This window comes from Manis javanica, chromosome 1 (assembly GCF_040802235.1).
Source record: "Manis javanica isolate MJ-LG chromosome 1, MJ_LKY, whole genome shotgun sequence".
NCBI lineage: Eukaryota > Metazoa > Chordata > Mammalia > Pholidota > Manidae > Manis > Manis javanica.
This window is the reverse complement of record NC_133156.1, coordinates 22353996-22373730: the sequence shown is the minus strand read 5'-3', so window position 1 is coordinate 22373730 and position 19735 is coordinate 22353996. Positions and strand designations below refer to the sequence as shown.

Here is a 19735-nt window from a genome sequence, read left to right as displayed (position 1 = left end):
CATGTGAAACCTTCATAAGAGTGTACATCAATCATACCTTAATAAAAAATTAAATTAAAAAATGAAAGGGAAGAGAAATGGGGAAAAAAAAAGTCTCCCCTCCTCAAGTGTCACAGGACTGATAGACCAGCCCCAGCTGGTGTCAGGCCACCCACGCACACCGGGACGCCCCCATTAGCTCACAGCACTCTCTAGTTTGCTATTTCCCACATGCACCGCTCACTTTCGGCCTCTTCTTTTCTCCTAGAACTGGCCTGCCAGCTTCTGACGAGGCCTGCAGCCCCCCCCCCCGCCCACTCTCCCCGTGGCGGGCCCTCTACCGGGCGCTCATGTACCCGTGGGGGGCTGTATCTAAGGAGGGCCGGGAACTGAAGGTCCCTGCAGATCACTGGTCACTACCCAGAAGCAGGTCTTATTGAAAAGCCACATCATTAGTTACAATTAAATATATTTAGGTCCTCAAACCTTTAGGAAATGTAAAAAGAGGCACACGGTCAGACACAGATCACAGCACAAACAGTAACATCATGGCGGCTGTGACGGCCTGCGAGGCGGCTTTGGCATCCTCATGGCACAGCGGAGGGAATTTGGATCAAAGAAGTTGGTGGTTCCCCAAGATCGCAGTGGTTTCTGTTTGGACCTCAGGCCCCAAATCCCACGCCCGCTGGGCCCCACCTTCTCCTCTGAGTTCAAAAACAACAGTTGCAGACTTTTTAAACCTCATGGTCCTAGTCAGGAATGATACCCAGTTTCCTCCTCTTCATTCTGTTTCCACGGAAAATACGCATCCCATGGGCTAATTGTCCAAACATTAATCCTTCAGCTTAAACGTCTGCTCAGCGTGACCGAGGGCCGTTTCCTTGGGCATCACCCATCGGACCCTCCCGGCCAGCCAGCTCGCTGCCCCAGTTCCGACACCCAGTCAGGGCTGCTGTCTTCCTCCTCGAAGTCCCTGTGAAAACACAATTCGGATATTGAGCCCCCATGTGAAGGGCACAGGATACTTGGTGGCTCAAGGCACAACGCCCAGTAACGATACTTATGTCTTTGAAAAACTGGCTCCACAAGGCAATGGAACAGACAAAAACATTGTCAGCTCTTCCGAAAGATGATTTTCCACTGTTTCTGTAACTTTTTCAATATAAAATCCAACAGATTAAAAAATAGTAAGTCTGAGCTGAACTCTTATAACCTAAGGCCCTGTCAGGAATTCTTTCATAATACTACACATTATCCGACCCAGACACAAGATCCAGATACCAACATTCATTTATGATGTAAGTGATACAACCAGCTCCAACTAAATCTGGCACCACTGAGGTATAATTTAAGCCACACGGGCATACATGCCACTGGAGCTGTCCAGGGAGACCCTACGTACGTGTCCTCTGCATCCAGCCTGGGGTCAAGTCTCTCTGGATCCAAAATGACATAATCGTGACCTCCGTCAACACTGTCTGATGCCTCTGTTTCCTCAGCCAGAGGGCCTTTCAAGAACCCTTCTGAACCTGCAGAGGAATATTAACAGACATTATGGCATTTCCACAGTACTTACTTTCAGTGCCTGTTGGGCTAAAACCCTCCAAAGCCTCCTGCCTAACTGAGGATAAGGCCATGCCCTCGTATTTCTTCTCAACTGCCTCCCTGCATTACCCAACATGATTTCTGGCATAAAATAGGCCTGGTAAGCATGAGTACGCATATTAAAATTAAAAAGTGCTTTCTTCAAAAGAAAAAATGTGGAAAATTACAGTTAAAACCCTCAAACATAAGCACCTATATTAAAGCATTAAAATTTATCTTTGGATAGTAGGACTAGTTCATTTTTCCTTTGACTTCCTTCTACCCCAGATTTTCCCAATGGAGGTTAAGTAAAATTAGGGAATTAAGACTACATTCACACTTCGAACAAATTTTCCAGATGGTAATTATGTTCAGATTTCTCCTTACAAGATAATAACCTAACATAAACATGTGGGTTAAATCTTTATAAAAGCCCTTTCAACATAGAGCTATGATATATTTTTTAAACAGTGACTTGCCTGAAATGACAAGAACTTCAAAATCAAGGACCTATAATGGCTAAAACAAAATTCACAGGCATTACCCTTCCTCCTACCTGGCTCCCACGCATCCCCCTCTCCCCAGGGCCCCCGCACCAGTGCCAGCGCAGCACCACCGGAACACAGACGGCTCTAAGATTCCCTGCTGTGCGCTGGTCTCCCAGAGGGTGAACTCTTTCAGGAAAGAAACTGTTTAATTCTTTTAAAAATGTTAACCTGCATGTTAGGCACTCCGTAAATGCTGACCAAATAAATACAGCTAAATCTGTTACAGGGAATATAGACTTGTCACACCCTTACAGGCTCCACTTAGCATGACTTATCTTAGATCTTAACCTCCCAAGGTGACTTTAGTAATTGGATTATCAAAATTATACACACATGCACACTCATACACACTCTTAATGCAGTGCTTTGGCCCAGATCCTAAGGACAGTATTAGGGAAAGTTTATTTTGGACACTTTTAGTGAAAATGTCTTGGCAACAGTAAGAAAATCAAATCCTAAGTGTTCTTTTTTGAGCTCCATTCACCATAGCAGAATCCAAGTACTGAGCACAAGAAATCTTGAGGTTACTGTGACGAGGTCTGAACTGTGACGTCGCTGAAGCAGCGGCACCTCTGCACAGTGAGAACTGGCCACTCTCCCAAGAGGTCGCACGATCATTGGAGAGCAAACAAATGAGAGAGCAGACATAATGAAGCTCGTGGGGAACTTTACTTACAACTCAAGACTGGCTAGAAATGACTCGGGAGAAGACAAAATTCCAATGCTACGAATTAATTTTTAACCCTGGGAGGCCGGGATGGGAAACGGTTACGTAATGGGCACTGTCTCAGGTCTGGAAGATGGGAAACGCTCTGGAGACAGAAGGAGGTGGTAGCCGCATGACACGGATGTACTTAGTGCCCCTGAATGCACGCTTCAAAATGATTAAAATAATTAATTTCATGTTATGTATATTTCATCACAGCTTTAAAAAAAAAACGTCTCCACCAGTGCATGACAGACGCGAATCACCTGGTCTGTATACCGTGTACGTCTGAAACGCCAGGCTGAGGTCGGTGTTCTTAAGGAGGTTCAGCAAGGTTTCTGGAGTCTCCTTGAGCCACTGCTTGCGGGCATTATTTTCAGTGTACTTTATTACAGAGCCACCTAGTTGTGAAGAGATAAAAGCAGGGCCGAATAAAGAAGAGTTTCATCAAACTCCTTCCAGACCGTGACACCAAACACCTTTCACAGAGGGTCATGAAAAAAATCTCTAGCCCATTAAACAACTTAGAAAACCATGTGCAATAAAATAATAGTACCCAGTCTGACGACTGACCTGTCTCCTGCCCCGGGGTCAGGCTGGAGGCGAGCAGAGACGCGTCCCCCAGCGCCGCAGGGGACGCTTTCCTCTCCCACTGCCGCCTGGGGGCGCGCGGGGCGCTGGATCTGCCCAGATGGACGGGTTCATTGCCTGATTTCAAGAAAAAAAAAAAGGATCGCAAAGCATATGATTTGATGCACACATTTGTATCTACACACTTACGCTAACATCGAATACATAAGTTATTTCTTTTCACTTTCCAACTGCCATCTAACAGCAATGTTCTTTCAAGTCTAGGAAAAGAAATGAAAAAAAAAAACCCTCAAAATAAAAAAGTAATACTAATCACTTTAAAGTGAATTTCAAAGAGTAACACATACATCCTTACATACTACATGATGTCTAAGAAGGAGGCCCCTGAGGCCCCAGGGTTTCTATACGTGCTTTTTATGGTGGATAGAGCAACAAACACTACGTTTTCTAAAGGCTCTTATTAATAAACACTACTCTCTTTTTATTATGAGTAATAAAGTATACTCTTTGGCCATTAAAGGCTTTATTGGACAAACAAACAGAGGTCTGTCTTCCAGGGCTCACGACACCTGCGCCCTAGTAGGTCAAACAGGTTTTCTGTGGCCCCGACCCCTCACTTGCACAACGGTTGGAATTTGAAAAGCTCACCGTTCTCTTCTCTGTTCACTTTCCTCAATGCACTTTCACCCGAATTTTTGTTAATGCTTCTTAAATCGCTGTGGCCACACTTTCTACCTGGTTCTTCCCCATGCTTTAGAAAAGATTAAAAAACACAGATTAAATAATGCTTAAATTATTACAAAGTGAAGCAGGCCACATCTATTTTAATTTTAAATAAAATTAATGAATTAAAAACAATTACCATAGGACCCCATGCATGTGTGTATTAGAATCATATACATGTATACTGAAACCATATACATATGTATATTAACAATCACATATTAGCAGCCATTAACATCAGTCATACAAACATGAAGAGGATATACAAAAATGACAGACATATTTGAGAGGTCTTTATAGAGGCCACGAGCAACGACTTGATGAGGTACAGTGAGATGCTATCTAGTCTTCACAAGGTCTGCGTCTTTCTGAGAAGGATTCAAATCCGGGGCCTAGACGGTCTCCAGCACAAAGGTTTGCAGTTTGAATGCATGAACGAATTCACAGAGGCCAGAGCAGGCAGGTTTTCTTATTTCTGTACAGTGGTTCTCTCCCCACACATGTAGGGGCCGTGATTTCAAAGGTCCCCAACAGACGAACACTCTGGAATCGTGGCACGGTGGTGGTCCCGAGCACTTTTAGGCGCTGAGGTCCCCACCAGGTCGCTGCGGTACAGAGCGCCCAGCACCCACCGCGATGCTCCCCCTGGCTCCGCCCTGCTGCTGGCGGCCTGCAGGGACTCCTCCTTCCCCACCCTCTGCTCCTGACCTACTTTTTGGTTGTCTCCATTGTTTACATATCACACCTTTCACTGAGCAAAAGCGTATGGCTGTGTCCACTGGAGGTGGTGTTAGAATCACAGTGGGGGCTGCCTAGGACAGAAGTGGGGATCCCCTGCAAAGGGCCACGGGACACCTTTTAGGGGGATGGGATTTCTACATCTTGACTGTGGTGGCAGTTACACAGCAGCATAAGATTACCAAAATCCACCCGGCTGTACACTAAAACTGCATACACCTTACGGCATGTAAATTATGGCGCCATAGGCTGGGAAATACGCACCACGTGCAGAGAGAAGCCCCACGGGGCAGGACATGCCCCACTCGGAGCAACATGATGGTGGGGTGTCGTTATTTACTACAACCTAATCTTCACCCAAAACATTTATAAGCTTAATCATAGTACATTTCATAAATACAATAATTTGCTGTTAGTGTATCTTTTCTTTTTTGAGTTGAAGGGTTGATTAAAATGATAAAGAAGAAAAAACATCAGTAGGACGTTTACTGGGGGTGGGCAGAGGGCCTGGGGCGTGGACGGGCGGCCACCATCCGGGGCGCCCTACGGCCCCGGGGGAAGCCGGTCACGCTGCCGGGCGCAGCGCAGGGCGGCCGGGGCGCTGGGGGCCAGGCCGGGGGATGCGGCCCGTCCACGGGCAGTGGGCAGGCGCTCGAGGGCTTCTGGCAGAGCAACGTCGAGAACAAGATAGTGAACTAAATGTTACTTGGCCGTGGAAAGGAAGGTCATTCTGATACGGGCTGTGAGGCGGATGAGCCCCGAAGAGGGCGGGCCAGGGGCCGAACGCAGGACCGGCTGCCGGGCGCCGGCTGGGTGTGCGGGGCTCACGCCCTAGTGGGCGCAGGGCTTCTGCACGGGGCAAAGGGGAAGGTCCCGGAAACAGACGGGATGCTTACACAGACGTGCGAATGTAACTAATGGCTGCGAACTGCATGCTGAAAGATGGCTAAATGCTAACGGTATGCACATTTTACCACAATAAAATATGAACAAACCAAAGGCCAGGCCAAAGCAAGGTGTCCTGACTACAAGCAGGCCGAGTCCGCGCGCGACTGCCCTGACCCCACCTGTCATCCATTTAAACATGAGAAACAAAATGAATGCGGTCCCGGGCGGCTCGGCGGCAGTGCAGGCGGGAGGCTCCCGGGTACCGCGCACGCCCAAGATGCAGGCTCCCCAGCCCCCGGCCGGCCCGCTGCACAGAGCCCACTCCGGGCACTTACCCTGGCAGGCGCCTCGCTTCCCGCCGCGGTCCTGCCCCTGCTGGGACCTGGGGAAGCACAAGGGAGGACAGAGCGGAGCTCTAGGCCCTGACGTGACATGCGGGCAGCGTGAGGCGCAAATGAAGGCAAGTGAATGAAGCTTTTAACGTCAAAGCAGGAACCTCAACAGTGACATCCTTGATTGCCCAGTAACACACCTACCTCCGCTGTTAAAAGAGGCTATTTCCGCTGTTTTGGTCCTAATGTTAACATCTCAAAGTCAAGACTCCCCTGTGCACTCAGGCCAGCCCACTTAGGCACCGGGAGGGAAGGCACGCCGGGCACTGGGAAGGCCATGGTCACTTCGGCACAGCCTGGCTGTGGAGTCCACGCCATCCATGGTGGCCGTGCCGGCAGGTGGAACAGGGTCCCTCCCGAGGAGCCCTCACGAGGCACCAGCCTGAGTCACAGAGAACTCAGGCGACTGATCCCCTGGCCAAGGGGGCCTCCCGCCTGGCTGTCCTCTGGCAGTCCTGCTCCCCTGTCCTTGTCCATTCGACACTGTAAGAATCGCGACTGAGCACCCATGATGCTGGGGACACACTGTGAGCGGATCAGACCCGCCCCTGCCCTCCCACAGCCTCCACGGCTCTGGCCTCTGCAGACGAGGGGGAAGTGCCACCACACACAGGGTCCCATACGGCGACATTTCTCTACTGGTTTATTCCTCTTTTTAGAAAATGAAAAACTACACTTTTCCAAACTATCTGGAAACTCTTCTAGACTGTTTTTATTGTCACTGCCTCCCAGAATTTAAAACTAATTTCCCACCCCCCCAGTATGCTTTTCTATAAACCAGCTTTTGGTCACATACCCAATAACGCTGACAAAAAGCAGTGTGGAAACAAGGTGACTGTGTGCCTCTTAGGTGGAGAACAGGCTGAACGAGACTCAGAGTTCACGTCACTAGCAGGCTTTACATTCTTACGAAAAGAACCCTTAGACCCTGACGCCGAGGAAGCCGCAGTCCTCAAAGGGTTTCCTCTGCCCTACGACACTAAGGTAACGAGCAGCAAACCACGGGCGTTTCTCATCCCGTCCCTACGCAGGGCGGCCTTCACGCCGGCTCCTCTCCCCGGCTGCTCCGAGCCACCGTCTCTGCGGGGTCTTTTCAGATGGAAGATTAGTATCACTGATGACAAATGAAAAGGGGCAGGAGGAGCTTTGAAAAAATTAAGGGATGACAACTTCCAGCTCAAGATCGATGACAGATGTGTGGAAAGTGTGGCCAGCCAGTATGTTGGCAGTTCCAACTTCTGAAAAGGCTGTTTTAAAACATTTGTTTACAAAATGGTTTTCCCGAAACCTGGGGACAGAATTTCCTATACGAGTCACAGTCTTTTCAGGGTTAGGCTCCCGGGCTAGTCCGCGGAAGCCTCCCTCCTGACTGGCCACAAACCCGAGTGAACACGGCCCTCGTGGTGAAACCGGAGAATCTTTACATCGCTCAAATCCCAACTTGGCTTTTTGATCCCTGGACAACTAAACATATGAAATTTGGTACAGAAGCATGTCTGAAGTAACAAAAACACACTTGATTTGAGGAGTATCTCTGAAAATCACCTCTAATAACTTGAAAATTATATATATATACATAATATATATATACAAATATATATATATACACAAATGTATATATATATATATTTGTTACACTACATTTCAAAAGAACACTTAACAAAATATAAGCTTTCCAAAATCCTTACCCATTTTTCTCGGTGTATCATGTTTAGATTTTTTGGTTTCTTCTAATATCTGCTCACCATATTCTATGATGATCTGAAAATTTAAAGTAGAGAATTGAAAGTTGTAAAATACACACTCTTTAGATACTGCCATAATGTCATTTCACTATCCACATTCTTCCCCACAATATTTAAAGGTGAAATGTAAAAATGCTACATAAGAATATATATGTAATTTAGATGCAAACATTCATGTATATCTAGAAAAAGACCTGAAGGGAAATGCAAACTACCTGCATCACATCTGGGGAGGTGTCGTGGAGGAAGAAGAGGAAAGAAAGGAAGTTTTCATCTTTTCTTTTTTTATACATGTGTGCATTAATTTTTACAAGCATGGAAGGCACGTGATTGTGTTTAAAAGACACATTTTTTTCCCCATACACTTGTAAACTGTTCCCAGTCCGACACGGGTCGTACCTCTGGGGACAAGCACTTCTGGAGAAGCCGCGTGAAGATGCCTCGAGAGAGAAGCGTTGTAGCCGAAGGGCGCTGCGAGGGATTCTTCTTAAACACCTGCTTGACCAGGTGCTGAAGCTCACAGGAATAATGAGATGGCACTGGGCTCACACACCCCTGACATATTTTGAGGATAAGACTTTTCCAACTATTTGCCTGAAACTAAAAAAGGAAAACTGAACTGTAAAAGCAGATGCAAAGAAAGAGAGTGGACGTAAGAAAATGCCAGCTGCATGGAAGTCAGGTGAATTATTTTAATTGTATAGATGTGCCTGCTGCCTGGTCATCCTTCCTCCTAAGGGAGTCCTTGAGGTGCTGTCTTACCCTCTCACCACCACCAAAACCTTGCGGTGGCACGGGAAAAAGGTAAACATAAATGGGAAAAACGTCCCACCTAGAAAGTCTTACCATCAGTGCTGTTTCAGGTTTATCACCATCGCTGATGTTTTTGCAGGCATGCATTTTTAATATACTTTAAAAATCAATCTATGGCTTTTTAAAAAGTCAAATGACACTAACAGGCTTGTAAGTGTCGCATCCCTTTGCCTCAAGCCTCCCCAGAGAGCCCTGGGCCTGCTCCCCAGCAATATGCACCTCAGACTTCTCCAGGGAGAAGAGAAGGGACAAGGGAGGGAGGGAGGGAGGAAAGATAAATACAGAACTCAGAACCAAAAAATGGAAATTTCCTAGTAGCAGATGCTACAAAAGTGGATGGAGGCAAAGATGAGAGCAATGGAAACATGAGAACTGCTGTACCGGACTCATCCCAGGGACGCGCACCACCTGCTGGGATTTAGCACATTACAGAGGCCTCAGCACGAAAGGGGGCCGTTGCCGGTGTGCGCCCCACACTCACCGGGTGCCGGAGGGTGCAGAGCTCGTAGAGAACGCAGCCCAAGGACCAGATGTCACTGGAAGCATGAAGAAGCAAAGGTGACGGATGGCAAGAGGGTCATGAGCTAGCATGTGAAAATACACGCATTTTCCAACATAAAAAATGTAAATTACCTTTAATAAGAACAGATATTCTAAGTAATTCCTCACTATTAAAATATATGGCAGTTTTGGCCTAATACTTAGATCCCAACATCACATTCACAATAAAACTCTGTTCGCCAACCCCCGTGCCCCCAAGTCGGGGTGGTCCGGGTGTCACTTCAGCAGTGTTTGCTGCAAGAGGGAGTATCCATGGGCACAGATGACCACAGGTGGAAGGACTTCAGGAGTCGCCTGGCGCAGCCTCCACCCGGACCTTCTGTGCCACTGACCCCAGGCCTCCGAGCGCAGCAATGGTGGACAGCTCCTCGCCTCGCCCAGCCTGCGCCCCTGGGGGTGGCTCATAGATCACTTACCTTTTATTGTTATAAGGCATGTTTTCCCAAATTTCTGGGGGCACATAATATGGTGTTCCCACGTATGTACAAGCAAATGCCATGGGACTAAAACCAAAAAGAGGCAAAGACAACTTACAGAGCATTCCTGAATAATGGACGTTTTGATTACTGTCACTGCTATAGAATAGACATACATACTGGGAGAGAAGACGGGCAGATCCAAAATCTCCTAGTTTTATTTTTCCATTTTGGGTAAGGAAGATATTCTGCATTAAAAAAAAGAAGAGTTCAGATTATGTCTTCCATCATGCAAACATAAGGCGGACGTCTCCGGAGAAGCGTCTTTCACAGCCTGCTGATGACAGAGGCGCGGTAGGAACACTGACAGCTCAGTCTCCAGTAGAACACACAAAGACAGGATACTTTCCTGACAGCTACACGGTCCCCTGCTTGGGAATTCACGATGACTGCTTAAAAATCTAACAGGTGAGCGTCAGACTGTATCAGCAGACCCTGACCAATGGCCAGGGACCCTCTGTCAGAATAATTCCACATGCCAGGCCCAGGCCTCAATCATTTTCCAGCTGGGAACATATGGCTTAGTAGTCAGTCACCAAGAGAACTTGGAACATGTTAACACTACTGTGAAAGAGATTTAATGACTTCTTCTCAGGTGGTACTTTATTTGGCTGGTGTAAGTGTTAGGTTGACAAATATATCTAAACTAAATAAAATGTCCCAAAAGGAAATAGAATAACAGAGAAAAGAGTGAATGAAATAGTTTTGGGTTTTTTTAGGTCCACTTACCTTGGACTTGATATCTCTGTGTAACACACGTTTCTTGTGAATGTGATTTACTCCAAGGCACATTTGTGTAAACCAGTTCAGTATCTATAAGTAAAAAGGATGCAGATGTGCAGGAATGCAGTCACGGGCTCGCAGGAACCCAAGACTCCAAAGAATCGTCTTTGGGCCTCAGCTGACCTGAGTTTTATGTACTGTGAAAGCAGACCTCCTAGAAATTTCATAGTCCAACTAAGACACACTGTGGCCTGGAGACATTCGGGAAACCTGTGAATCCCACATGTCATTATCTTACATATGAACGCCCACTATAGTTTTCTTGTATTTAACCAAATAAAAGTATTTCTTGAATACATATAGGAAGGTAGAAATGAATATGCTACAACTTTTTGCAGTACAACCATTACATCAGATTTTCATTTACTTTTTCTTAAAATTCAAATATTAACATTAAAAGATTTCATTTTATCATCAACAGTCCTTTGAGATCAGCTCATAACCCTCCAGTTAACAGTACTCAGAATCTCCGGATTCCAAGAGGCTCTATAATTAAATGTCAAGCTGATGTTTTCCCTGTTTTTGCTACGGAGAGTCATCCATTTGTGCCCAAGGCTGACCTCCTATGGAACCCATATTTTTAATAGCACAACCTCTAAATGAAAAATATCTATGCCAATATGCTTTCATAATATGTTATTATACCCTAACTCAAATGCAGTCACATTAAAGTTGTTTACTTAAATATTTCCCTTAGTCAATTTGTTCCATGATATTTAGCATGCAATTTTCCACTAAAAGTCAGTAAGCACTAGACTTAAGGGAACACGCTGAACTTCAGAAGGAAAAAAGATTGGGACTAGGTACTCCCAAGACACAGAAATGCAGGTTCCATTCCTCTGGTGATTTGGTAACACACAGTAAATCCATCTGCCTCCTAAAATGTGGCCACAACAACACTCAAAACTGAAAATATCTAGGACAGAATATGGGGAGAAATACAATTCTGAGATTCTTCTAAACATGGAAGTTTTATTCCTTGATTCTTTGTAAACATGTCGATTTCATTTCCTATTCTAGCCATACCCTGATGGCACTAAGCAATTGCTCTGGTACAGAAACACATCATTTCTAACTAGCGCATCAGGAAATCATAGACACCAGTGCTTTTAAATGACACAGATTTTAGAAGAAAAGTTGCTTCTAAACCTTGAGGGAAACTATGTAAGTCAGTCTCTTACCGTATCTTCAGGAAACAACTTTCCTTTCTGATGTTTAATCTTTTGCATTAGGTCCCCTCCATCACAATATTCCATCACAATATACAAATGTCCTTCAGCTAAAACAAGTGGAAGACGCTTTAGGAAGGCAGAGTGGCCATAATCATCCACAAATGCATGAATATGGGGAATTCACATTTACCTTCAAATGATTCTTTAAAAGCAACAATATTGGGGTGTTTCATTTTTGCCAGAAGAACAGCCTCCTTCCTAGAATTCTGTGTATAAGAGGAAGACTAGAAAAAGAGTTTAAGCATAAATATAATACCTCATTTTAAAATAGATGGCTTTCCAATAATTATAGCACAGTTTGTTAGACAGGCCAACACTACATGCAGTTTGATAGCACCGCACTTTGACCCAACTTAAGTTTTTAAATTCTAGAGAAAATATCTGGTGATTTTTCAATGATGGCTATATTTTGCATGCTTAAGATGACCCCTTATATCCTGACAAGTATAGAATGTAAACTAGCTCTAACATCAGCCGAAGCATAATGAGATTTGGAGAGCCAGTATGTCCTTATATAATCGTAGTATACCTAAGGTATATAGTATATATGCTTATATATATATATATGCACACACACACATATATATAAGGTATACATGTTTAATTTATAATAGTATATCCATAAAGAAAGACTAGGGAGTCCCTGTTTCACTGCCTTCATCACTTTACCAGTCCACTGGCCCAGATTAAAAAGAGTAGACTGATGTACTACCGCAGCAATAAAGGTAAAAGATGACTTGCAAAGTAAGTTTCCAAAACTGTTTATCCCCTAACTTACTCTAAGGATGAAATCCTGAATGGCTTACCTTACACCTAAGAAACTGCCTCTGATTAGCTACGAGCACGAAGGTTCATCAGCACCAAGAACTCATTAAAAACAACTCACAGGCCCACCCAAACCTGCTGCACCAGAAACCCCAGGGGAGGCTCAGCAGACGTTTCAAACAAGCCCTCGAGGCCACTCCGCTGCCCGCTGCAGAATCACCAAATGAGGCCAAGAGTGCAGTGGGAAAGAAGTACCCAGCACTTGGAGAACTGTATTAAAATGTATGTTTTTTAATTGATTAAAACATTATTAAACAGCCTCCATGACAGATTCTCTGATGATTATGATACACGGGGGAGAAATCAGCAACTTCCTCACCTTCCAAGGGAACATCACCCATAAACTGACAGAATAGGTTTCCTCACACCAAAGCCTTCATTGTATTTCTACGTTCCTTTTTCATTAATATTGCACCTGAGTTGTTTTTGGCAAAGATTCCCTACACCCTTATGTATACAAAACTGGAAATTATTACAAATCATTCATGGTGAGATAAAAAGCAATCACCACCCAAACTCTATTTCTCTCCCTTCTTGGTAATGACAATATCCTAAAATTCACATGAAATATATCAAGAGCTTGTAATGCTAGTGAATAAACCCATTACATCTTCTGCAAGGAGCAATTCCATAATACATCTCAAGAACTTATTTTCCTATATAAATTACATGTGCATGTTCGACATGAGCTAATTGCTTTAGCAGTGACCTTGGGAAGCCTTATCTCCTTCATGGCAAACATCTGATCACTGCTTTCCTGCCGAACCAAGAGGGCTCTGCCGAAGGAGCCCTCCCCGATCACTCTCAGGACCGAGTACCCGTCCATGCTGGGGGCCGCACGCAGCCAGGCTCCACTCATGCAGTCACCGTGGGTTCTGCTAACCTGTACACAAAAACAGAAGCATATGAGAATTAAATTTATTTTCAAACGGCAGATTTAATTCAAAGTAGCTCTAATCATCGTAAGACAACAGCAACTCATTGCTTTTTTCATTCAACAGGTAGGCATTTAGCACCTGCACTGGGTTTTTTAATCCTGAACAAATCTCTCCTGGGCCCTGCCACTGCACATGCCCCAAAGCACACAGCACCACAGAACTCAGCCAACACAGGGTGGCAAGTCTTACAGAAAGAGTTGTGCCAGCATACAGCAGAAATGCCCAGAGGAGTCAGGAAGATGATAACCAAGCTGAACACTAACGGCTGAATGGAAGGTGGCTAGGAAAAGAGAAGGAAAAAGAGTGGTCAAGGCAGAGGGAACTGCACATTTACGGGCAAAAGAGATTGTGTTCAGTTCCAAGAATTGAAAAAGGACTGTAATAGGCCGGTAAGGCAGACAAGGCCTTGTCTGAAGGCTATTGTAAGCCAAGTTCAGGTGACTGGATTTTATCCTCCAGGCCATTAAAGGGCTGTCTCTGAAATGTTTTCACCAAGACAGCGTATCTGCATATTAGAAAAAAATCACTCTGGCTGCAGAGGAAACAGACCAGACAGGAGGGCGACAGGAGGGCCAGAGTGGGGCTCCAGCCAGCAACAGAAAAGGCAGGAAAACGATGGAACAGAGTAAGGTGGTGGCAATGGGAATGAAGAAAATGGGAAGGAATGTGTAGGAAGAAGTGGCACGGTTCTTGGTGACAGGTATGTGGGGGACAAGGAGGCAGAGGGGGACCAGGCAGACTCCCGGGCTTCTGGCATAATCTGGCTGCCGATGATATCCCGAGAGAAAGCAAAGGCACGTGGCTGTGTGCATGGTTTTTCTGATTTTTCTGGCGGTGGGAGTGTGGCAGGACTGGGGAAAGGCATGGAGAAGGGAGACATAGGCTCCTTTCTGGGACACGTGGAGGTGGAAATGCCGGGGACTAGGCAGAGATGTTAGAGTCTGAACTTCGGTCTCCCATTCTGTATTTCCAGGGTGAAGCGGCTGCTTGGATTGCTTAATACATAAAGAGAGAACGAATATACAGGTCCTAACGCTTTGCCTGGTACATCAGAGGCCCTGGATACATGGCAGCTATTATTATTAAAAGCTTAGAATGTGATGCTTTTTTCCATTACTGTAAAAACACTGGAATGAATTTACTTGATTTTCAGAAAGCTTACTTGTAGTGCATGCTTTTTTTTTTTTAAATCACACCACGAAGAATTATGATGCACATAACATGGCAGGTAAAACAAAAACCACAAACTAAAACCTATTGTATTGGGACTTGTAAAACTTCATTTGTGTTTCTGTTCATCATAAAATTACCAGGAAACTCCCAAAATAATTTCTGCATATAACACATCAAATGCCTTTTCTTCAAAAAAATTTTCAAGAGCAGTTAGGTGTTTCAGTATAGTTAGGGACCTGAAAGAAGTTAAGTTCTTTGCCACTATTCTAACTGACCTTTTTACATGATTTAACAAGGAGGTCGTTTTCCCACATTTCTGTTCTTTCTTCTATTCTGTATAATGGACAGTAACTGAGAAGCAAGCACAACCACTGACTCTTCTTAGCTGAAAGCCACACTGGGGCTTCCCGCCTCACTCGCCCGTTACTCAGTTCTCCACCCCTACGTTCACTCAAAGACCTGCATGCGCTCCAGGTGTGCTACGCCCCTTCGCACACCGACGCCAAAAAGTAATAGTGTTACCATTTGACCCAGGAATTCCACTCCTAGGAATTTACCCTCAGAATGCAGCAGCCCAGTTTGAAAAAGCCGGATCCACCGCTATGTTTATCACAGCACTATTTAACAATAGCCAAGAAATGGAAGCAACCTGTGGCCATCAGTAGATGGATAAAGAAGATATGGTACATATACACAATTGGATATTATTCAGCAATAAGAGGAAAACAAATCCTACCATTTGCAACATCATGGATGGAGCTAGAGGGTATTATGCTCAGTGAAATAAGCAAGGCAGAAAAAGACAAGTATCAAATGATTTCACTCATATGTGGAGCATAAGAACAAAGAAAAAAACTGAAGTTACAAAACAGCAGCAGGATCATAGAACCCAAGAATGGACTAACAGTTACCAAAGGGAAAGGGACTGGGGAGGACGGGTGGGAAGGGAGGGATAAGGGGAGAAAGGGGGCATCACGATTAGCACACATAATGTAGGGGGTGGGGGGCACAGGGAAGGCAGTACAACATAGAGAAGACAAGTAGTGATTCTATAGCATCTTTCTACTCTGTTGGACAGTGACTCTAACGGGGTATGTGGTGGGGACTTGATGATGGAGGGAGTCTAGCAACCATAATGTCGCTCATGTAATTGTAGATTAATGATACCAAAATAAAAAAAAATAAAATAAATTATAGAAGCCACACAGAAAAGGAGACAGCAGAATTTACCTAGAGTGTGTTGGGGGAGGGTGGAAAGGGATGCTGTTCTTTTGTTTCATAAAACACCATTATGGACTCTTTGTGGATAGAAGCCTAAGCCGAGTGCATAGTCCAAAATGAGATAGAGTCAAAGGGGGTCTAGTTGCCTATACAGCTAAGTGGAAAAGAGGTCTTTCTAGGAATAAAGAGATTGTTTTTCTGCATGATTTTTTGCTTCCTCTGAACAGAGCCCCACCTCAGAAACAGGAGATAGAAAGGGAATGCAAGGGAGCCTAGAGTGTTAGAAAACGAACTGTAATTCTAATAGCTAACTTTTAATGTGTGTTTACTATGTTCTTCCAGGAACTGGGCTAAGTGCCTTTCCTCATTATCTCATGTAAGCTTCCCAACAGTCTTATGAAATAGGAACGATCAGTGTTCTCATTTTACAGATCTTAAAACTGTGGTTTGGCGATATTAAATGACTTACCGAAAGTCTTACAGCTCCTAAGTGGCAGAGTTAGCATTCCTATTTGTTACCCCCGCTGTCGGGTACGTAAGTGCCACTCACCGAGCTCGCACGGCGGCTGCGGGAAATGGAGCACCGGGCAGGCTTTGCTAGTGGGGACCAGGGAGAAAGAACCAGGCCAGGCAGGGCCAGTTTTAGGGGACGAAGCCTTGGCTGGAAGAGACGAGTACAGCTGCAGCCGGAGACAGATGGGGCTGCGGCGCAGGAGACGGATGGTGCCAAGCATGGCTAGCAGCAAGAAGGAATAAAAGACTACCCCCCCCCAAAAAAAAACTAATAGTGATACGTAAACGCCCAGAAGTGGGATCGACGCCGAGATGCTAGACCCAGTTTAGGAGGCGCGCGCGCGGTGACCGCGCCGTGAGGCTGACCCGTCCGTCACTCAGCTCACCCGCGACAAGACCCCTCCGCCGGGTTGACCAGGCCGCCTCGCGGACCCCAGCGGGTTGCGCCTGCGCCCCGCCGCTAGCCCCCGACTCCCACTGGGTCTGGTCTGCGCCTGCGCCCTGCCGCCAGCCCCACCTCCCAATTCCCCGGTCGCGCCTGCGCCTGCGCCTGCGCCCCGCGTACAGCCCCACCCCTGCCGCCGCTCCGGGCTGGTCTGCGCCTGCACCCCGCAACAAGCCCTCCCCCCCACTCCCTAAAGCCCCCACACCGCCCCGCTGGTCTTGCCTGCGCCTGCGCCTCGCCGCCAGCCCGCACCCCAGCCCTAGACCTCCCACCCCCACCTCCTGTCTTGCCTGCGCCTGCGCCCCGCCGCCAAATCCCCACTACCCTGGTCTGGTCTGCGCCTGCGCCCTGCCGCCAGCCCGCCCCCCGCCCCCCGGCTCCCAGTGGGGAGCAGTTGCAAGGTGCGGGGTGGGGTGCGGGGTGCTGGCAGTGGGGAAAGGTGGGAGCCGTACAAAATTGCCCCTGGTTGAGAACCACCAGTCTAGCTGGATGCTCTGAGCCTCAAAATAAGGTGGAAAAGGAATAGTTTTTAGGTGATAGTCACAGGGTAGGAATTGCAGACATCACCTCTCAGCGTGGCCTATGTGGTGTGCAGTGAGCAGGTACAAACTGAGCCGGGTTCCTGTCCCGGTGAGCCATGTACAGACAATAAATATTTCAGAATGTTAAACTGATACGATGCCCAGTGACCTTTGAATCTTGAAGTTAATTTTCCTGAGTTCCCAGTGAGATAACAGTTTCAGTTATTTCAATAGTTTAAATTCTAGGGCTTGATAGAGATAAAGGATTGTCATAATTTTCTAAATTCTTCCATATGTATCAAGTGAGTTAGTCTTAACGTAGTTTCACTAGAAGCCGTGTATGCAGAAATGAAGGACTCTTATTTGGGCAGGTTCACCCAGGTGAGAAACTGCACTGCTTCTGAAACGTTGATGAAATGGCCAAGTGAGTCAGGCCTGAGTCACATCTGCTCCGCTCAGCACCGGCTGGGGCCGCCTGGAGCCTGGGCTGGGATCCCGGGCGCTCTCTCGTGCATCTGGCACTTGTGCTGGGAAGACGAGCAGCGGGAGCTGGACTGGTGGGGCCCTGCAGGCGGCTCTGCGGGTGGCGGCTTTGAAAACCCCATCCTACCCCCCACTTCCCTACAGTGGTTGGAGTTACTCTATTTTTATACTTTTAGTGGGTATCATTATGTTTTTAAAGATATATACTGTTTAGAGATCTGTTACATATTAATAAAATTCACCCATTTTTAAGTGTGTTCTTCAGATTTCAGTGAGTCTTGGCAAATGCATAGGTGTTTAAGAATGATTAGAGTATTTCCATTACTCCAAAAACTTCCCTCGTGTCCTTTCAGTCAGATCGCCCCTGGCTCAGGTGACCACTGATGTGCTTTGTCACTATAGTTTTTATCTTTTCTAGAATTTCACATAAATGGAATCATATAGTATGTCATTTGTTGTGTCTGGATTCTTTCACTTAGTATGTTTTTGAAATTATGTATTCTGTTTATCAGTAGTTGGTTTCCTTTTGCTTAATCTCCTTATGCAGTTTGCTTATGTATGAATATCGCATACAATGTTTTTCCATTCACCAGCTGATGGAGCTTTGGGTTTCCAGTTTTTGACTAACACTACTAAGACAATAATGAGTATCTTTGTGTACAATCTGTGGGGCATGTTTTCTCTTCTCCTGGATATTTAGGAATGGCATTGCTGGGTCTTACCTTTGCATTTTGTATTTTTAACATGTAAACCCCTAGTACTTCATAGACAAAGACAGTGAGAGTGACAAATTTCTGTATCTTGCTCCCACACCCAAGCTCACCAGCAAGAGAATTAGCTGTAACTCCCCACTTAAGCCTTGATGCCTCCCCTGCTGAAATCGTAGGAGTGTTTTCATTTCACAAAATTAACATTATAATGTACAATTACACAGACTTCCCTGTTTTTTATTTTGATTTGGCTGACCTGACAATTCTTTTAGTCTTAAATTCAGTTTCTCTTTCACTGGAATAAAACTTTAATACTTTTAAATTTATGAGAGTTAATTTGAATCCTTGGCAAGCTTGAAAACATTTTGCCCTCAAACTTGAATGATATCTTGGGCATACAAATCTAGCTTTACAATCCATTTTCTCACAGAACTGTGAAGATCTCCGGTGTGGCAGCTGGTCTGGCTCCTGGATGTCTCCTGCTTGTACCCACCGAGGCGGCACAGCTCTGCTGCTCCACACCTGAGTGCCTTACCGCCCCCTCCAGTGTTAAACATTCCTTTACAAAAGTTACCTTATCATAAAAACCTTAAGAAAGCCCTCCGTCTCCTAAGGAAAAATCTATTTACATTTCCTTCTAATATACTTCAGTTTAACTATTTATTCTACCTGGAATTTGTTTTTGAATGGAAATTTGTTCTCAAAATGGTGGCTGACTCACAGCCATCCTTTACTTTTTTGAAATGTAAAGTTTATCATTTACTAAGCTCCCATGTAGTCTTAATGTTACATTGATCTGTCAATGAAAAGCTCCTTATGACTTAGTAAATTAGAAACAAGTTACAGAACCATATTGAAGTATGGCACCATTTTATCCAATGAAGCAAAAAAATCTACAAAGTATAGATATGTGTGTTTTTGTGTATTTTTGTTAAATATACAGTAAGGAATTTGGAAGGTTACCATACTAATACATTATATTTAAGAAGGGTAATGGGACTGGATTAGAGGAATTTTGCTTTATCCATATTTTGATTTCATGAGAATTATTGGGATATAAAACTGATAGGCTACAGAAAACCCAAGGTAGCAGTCTCTCTGCTTTTCCCTGGGTAATCACTGTCCTCTCTGTTGACTGTGACCTTTG

General features: G+C 45.3%; 1 protein-coding gene across 6 annotated transcripts; it reads right to left on the bottom strand.

Annotated features, from left to right (window-relative positions):
* Window positions 1–431: 431 nt before the first annotated feature.
* LOC108383661 (serine/threonine-protein kinase Nek3) lies at window positions 432–16965 on the bottom strand. 6 transcript variants are annotated; one of them, XM_073229964.1, is made up of 16 exons: window positions 16816–16965; window positions 13294–13467; window positions 11890–11983; window positions 11709–11806; window positions 10474–10557; window positions 9865–9932; window positions 9685–9771; window positions 9189–9243; window positions 8294–8494; window positions 7838–7910; window positions 6093–6139; window positions 4057–4159; window positions 3391–3525; window positions 3084–3218; window positions 1382–1508; window positions 432–952 (listed from the first exon to the last, which is right to left on the bottom strand). In XM_073229964.1, the coding sequence occupies exons 2-16, from the start codon at window positions 13441–13443 to the stop codon at window positions 868–870; spliced, it is 1542 nt and encodes a 513-aa protein (XP_073086065.1). In that variant the 5' UTR covers window positions 13444–13467; window positions 16816–16965; the 3' UTR covers window positions 432–867. The 6 variants fall into 6 exon arrangements, with proteins under 6 accessions (XP_073086065.1, XP_073086069.1, XP_073086076.1 ...); XM_073229968.1 differs by lacking the exon at window positions 16816–16965 and adding an exon at window positions 16467–16770; XM_073229975.1 differs by lacking the exon at window positions 16816–16965 and adding an exon at window positions 16386–16404.
* Between the last annotated feature and the right edge of the window lie 2770 nt (window positions 16966–19735).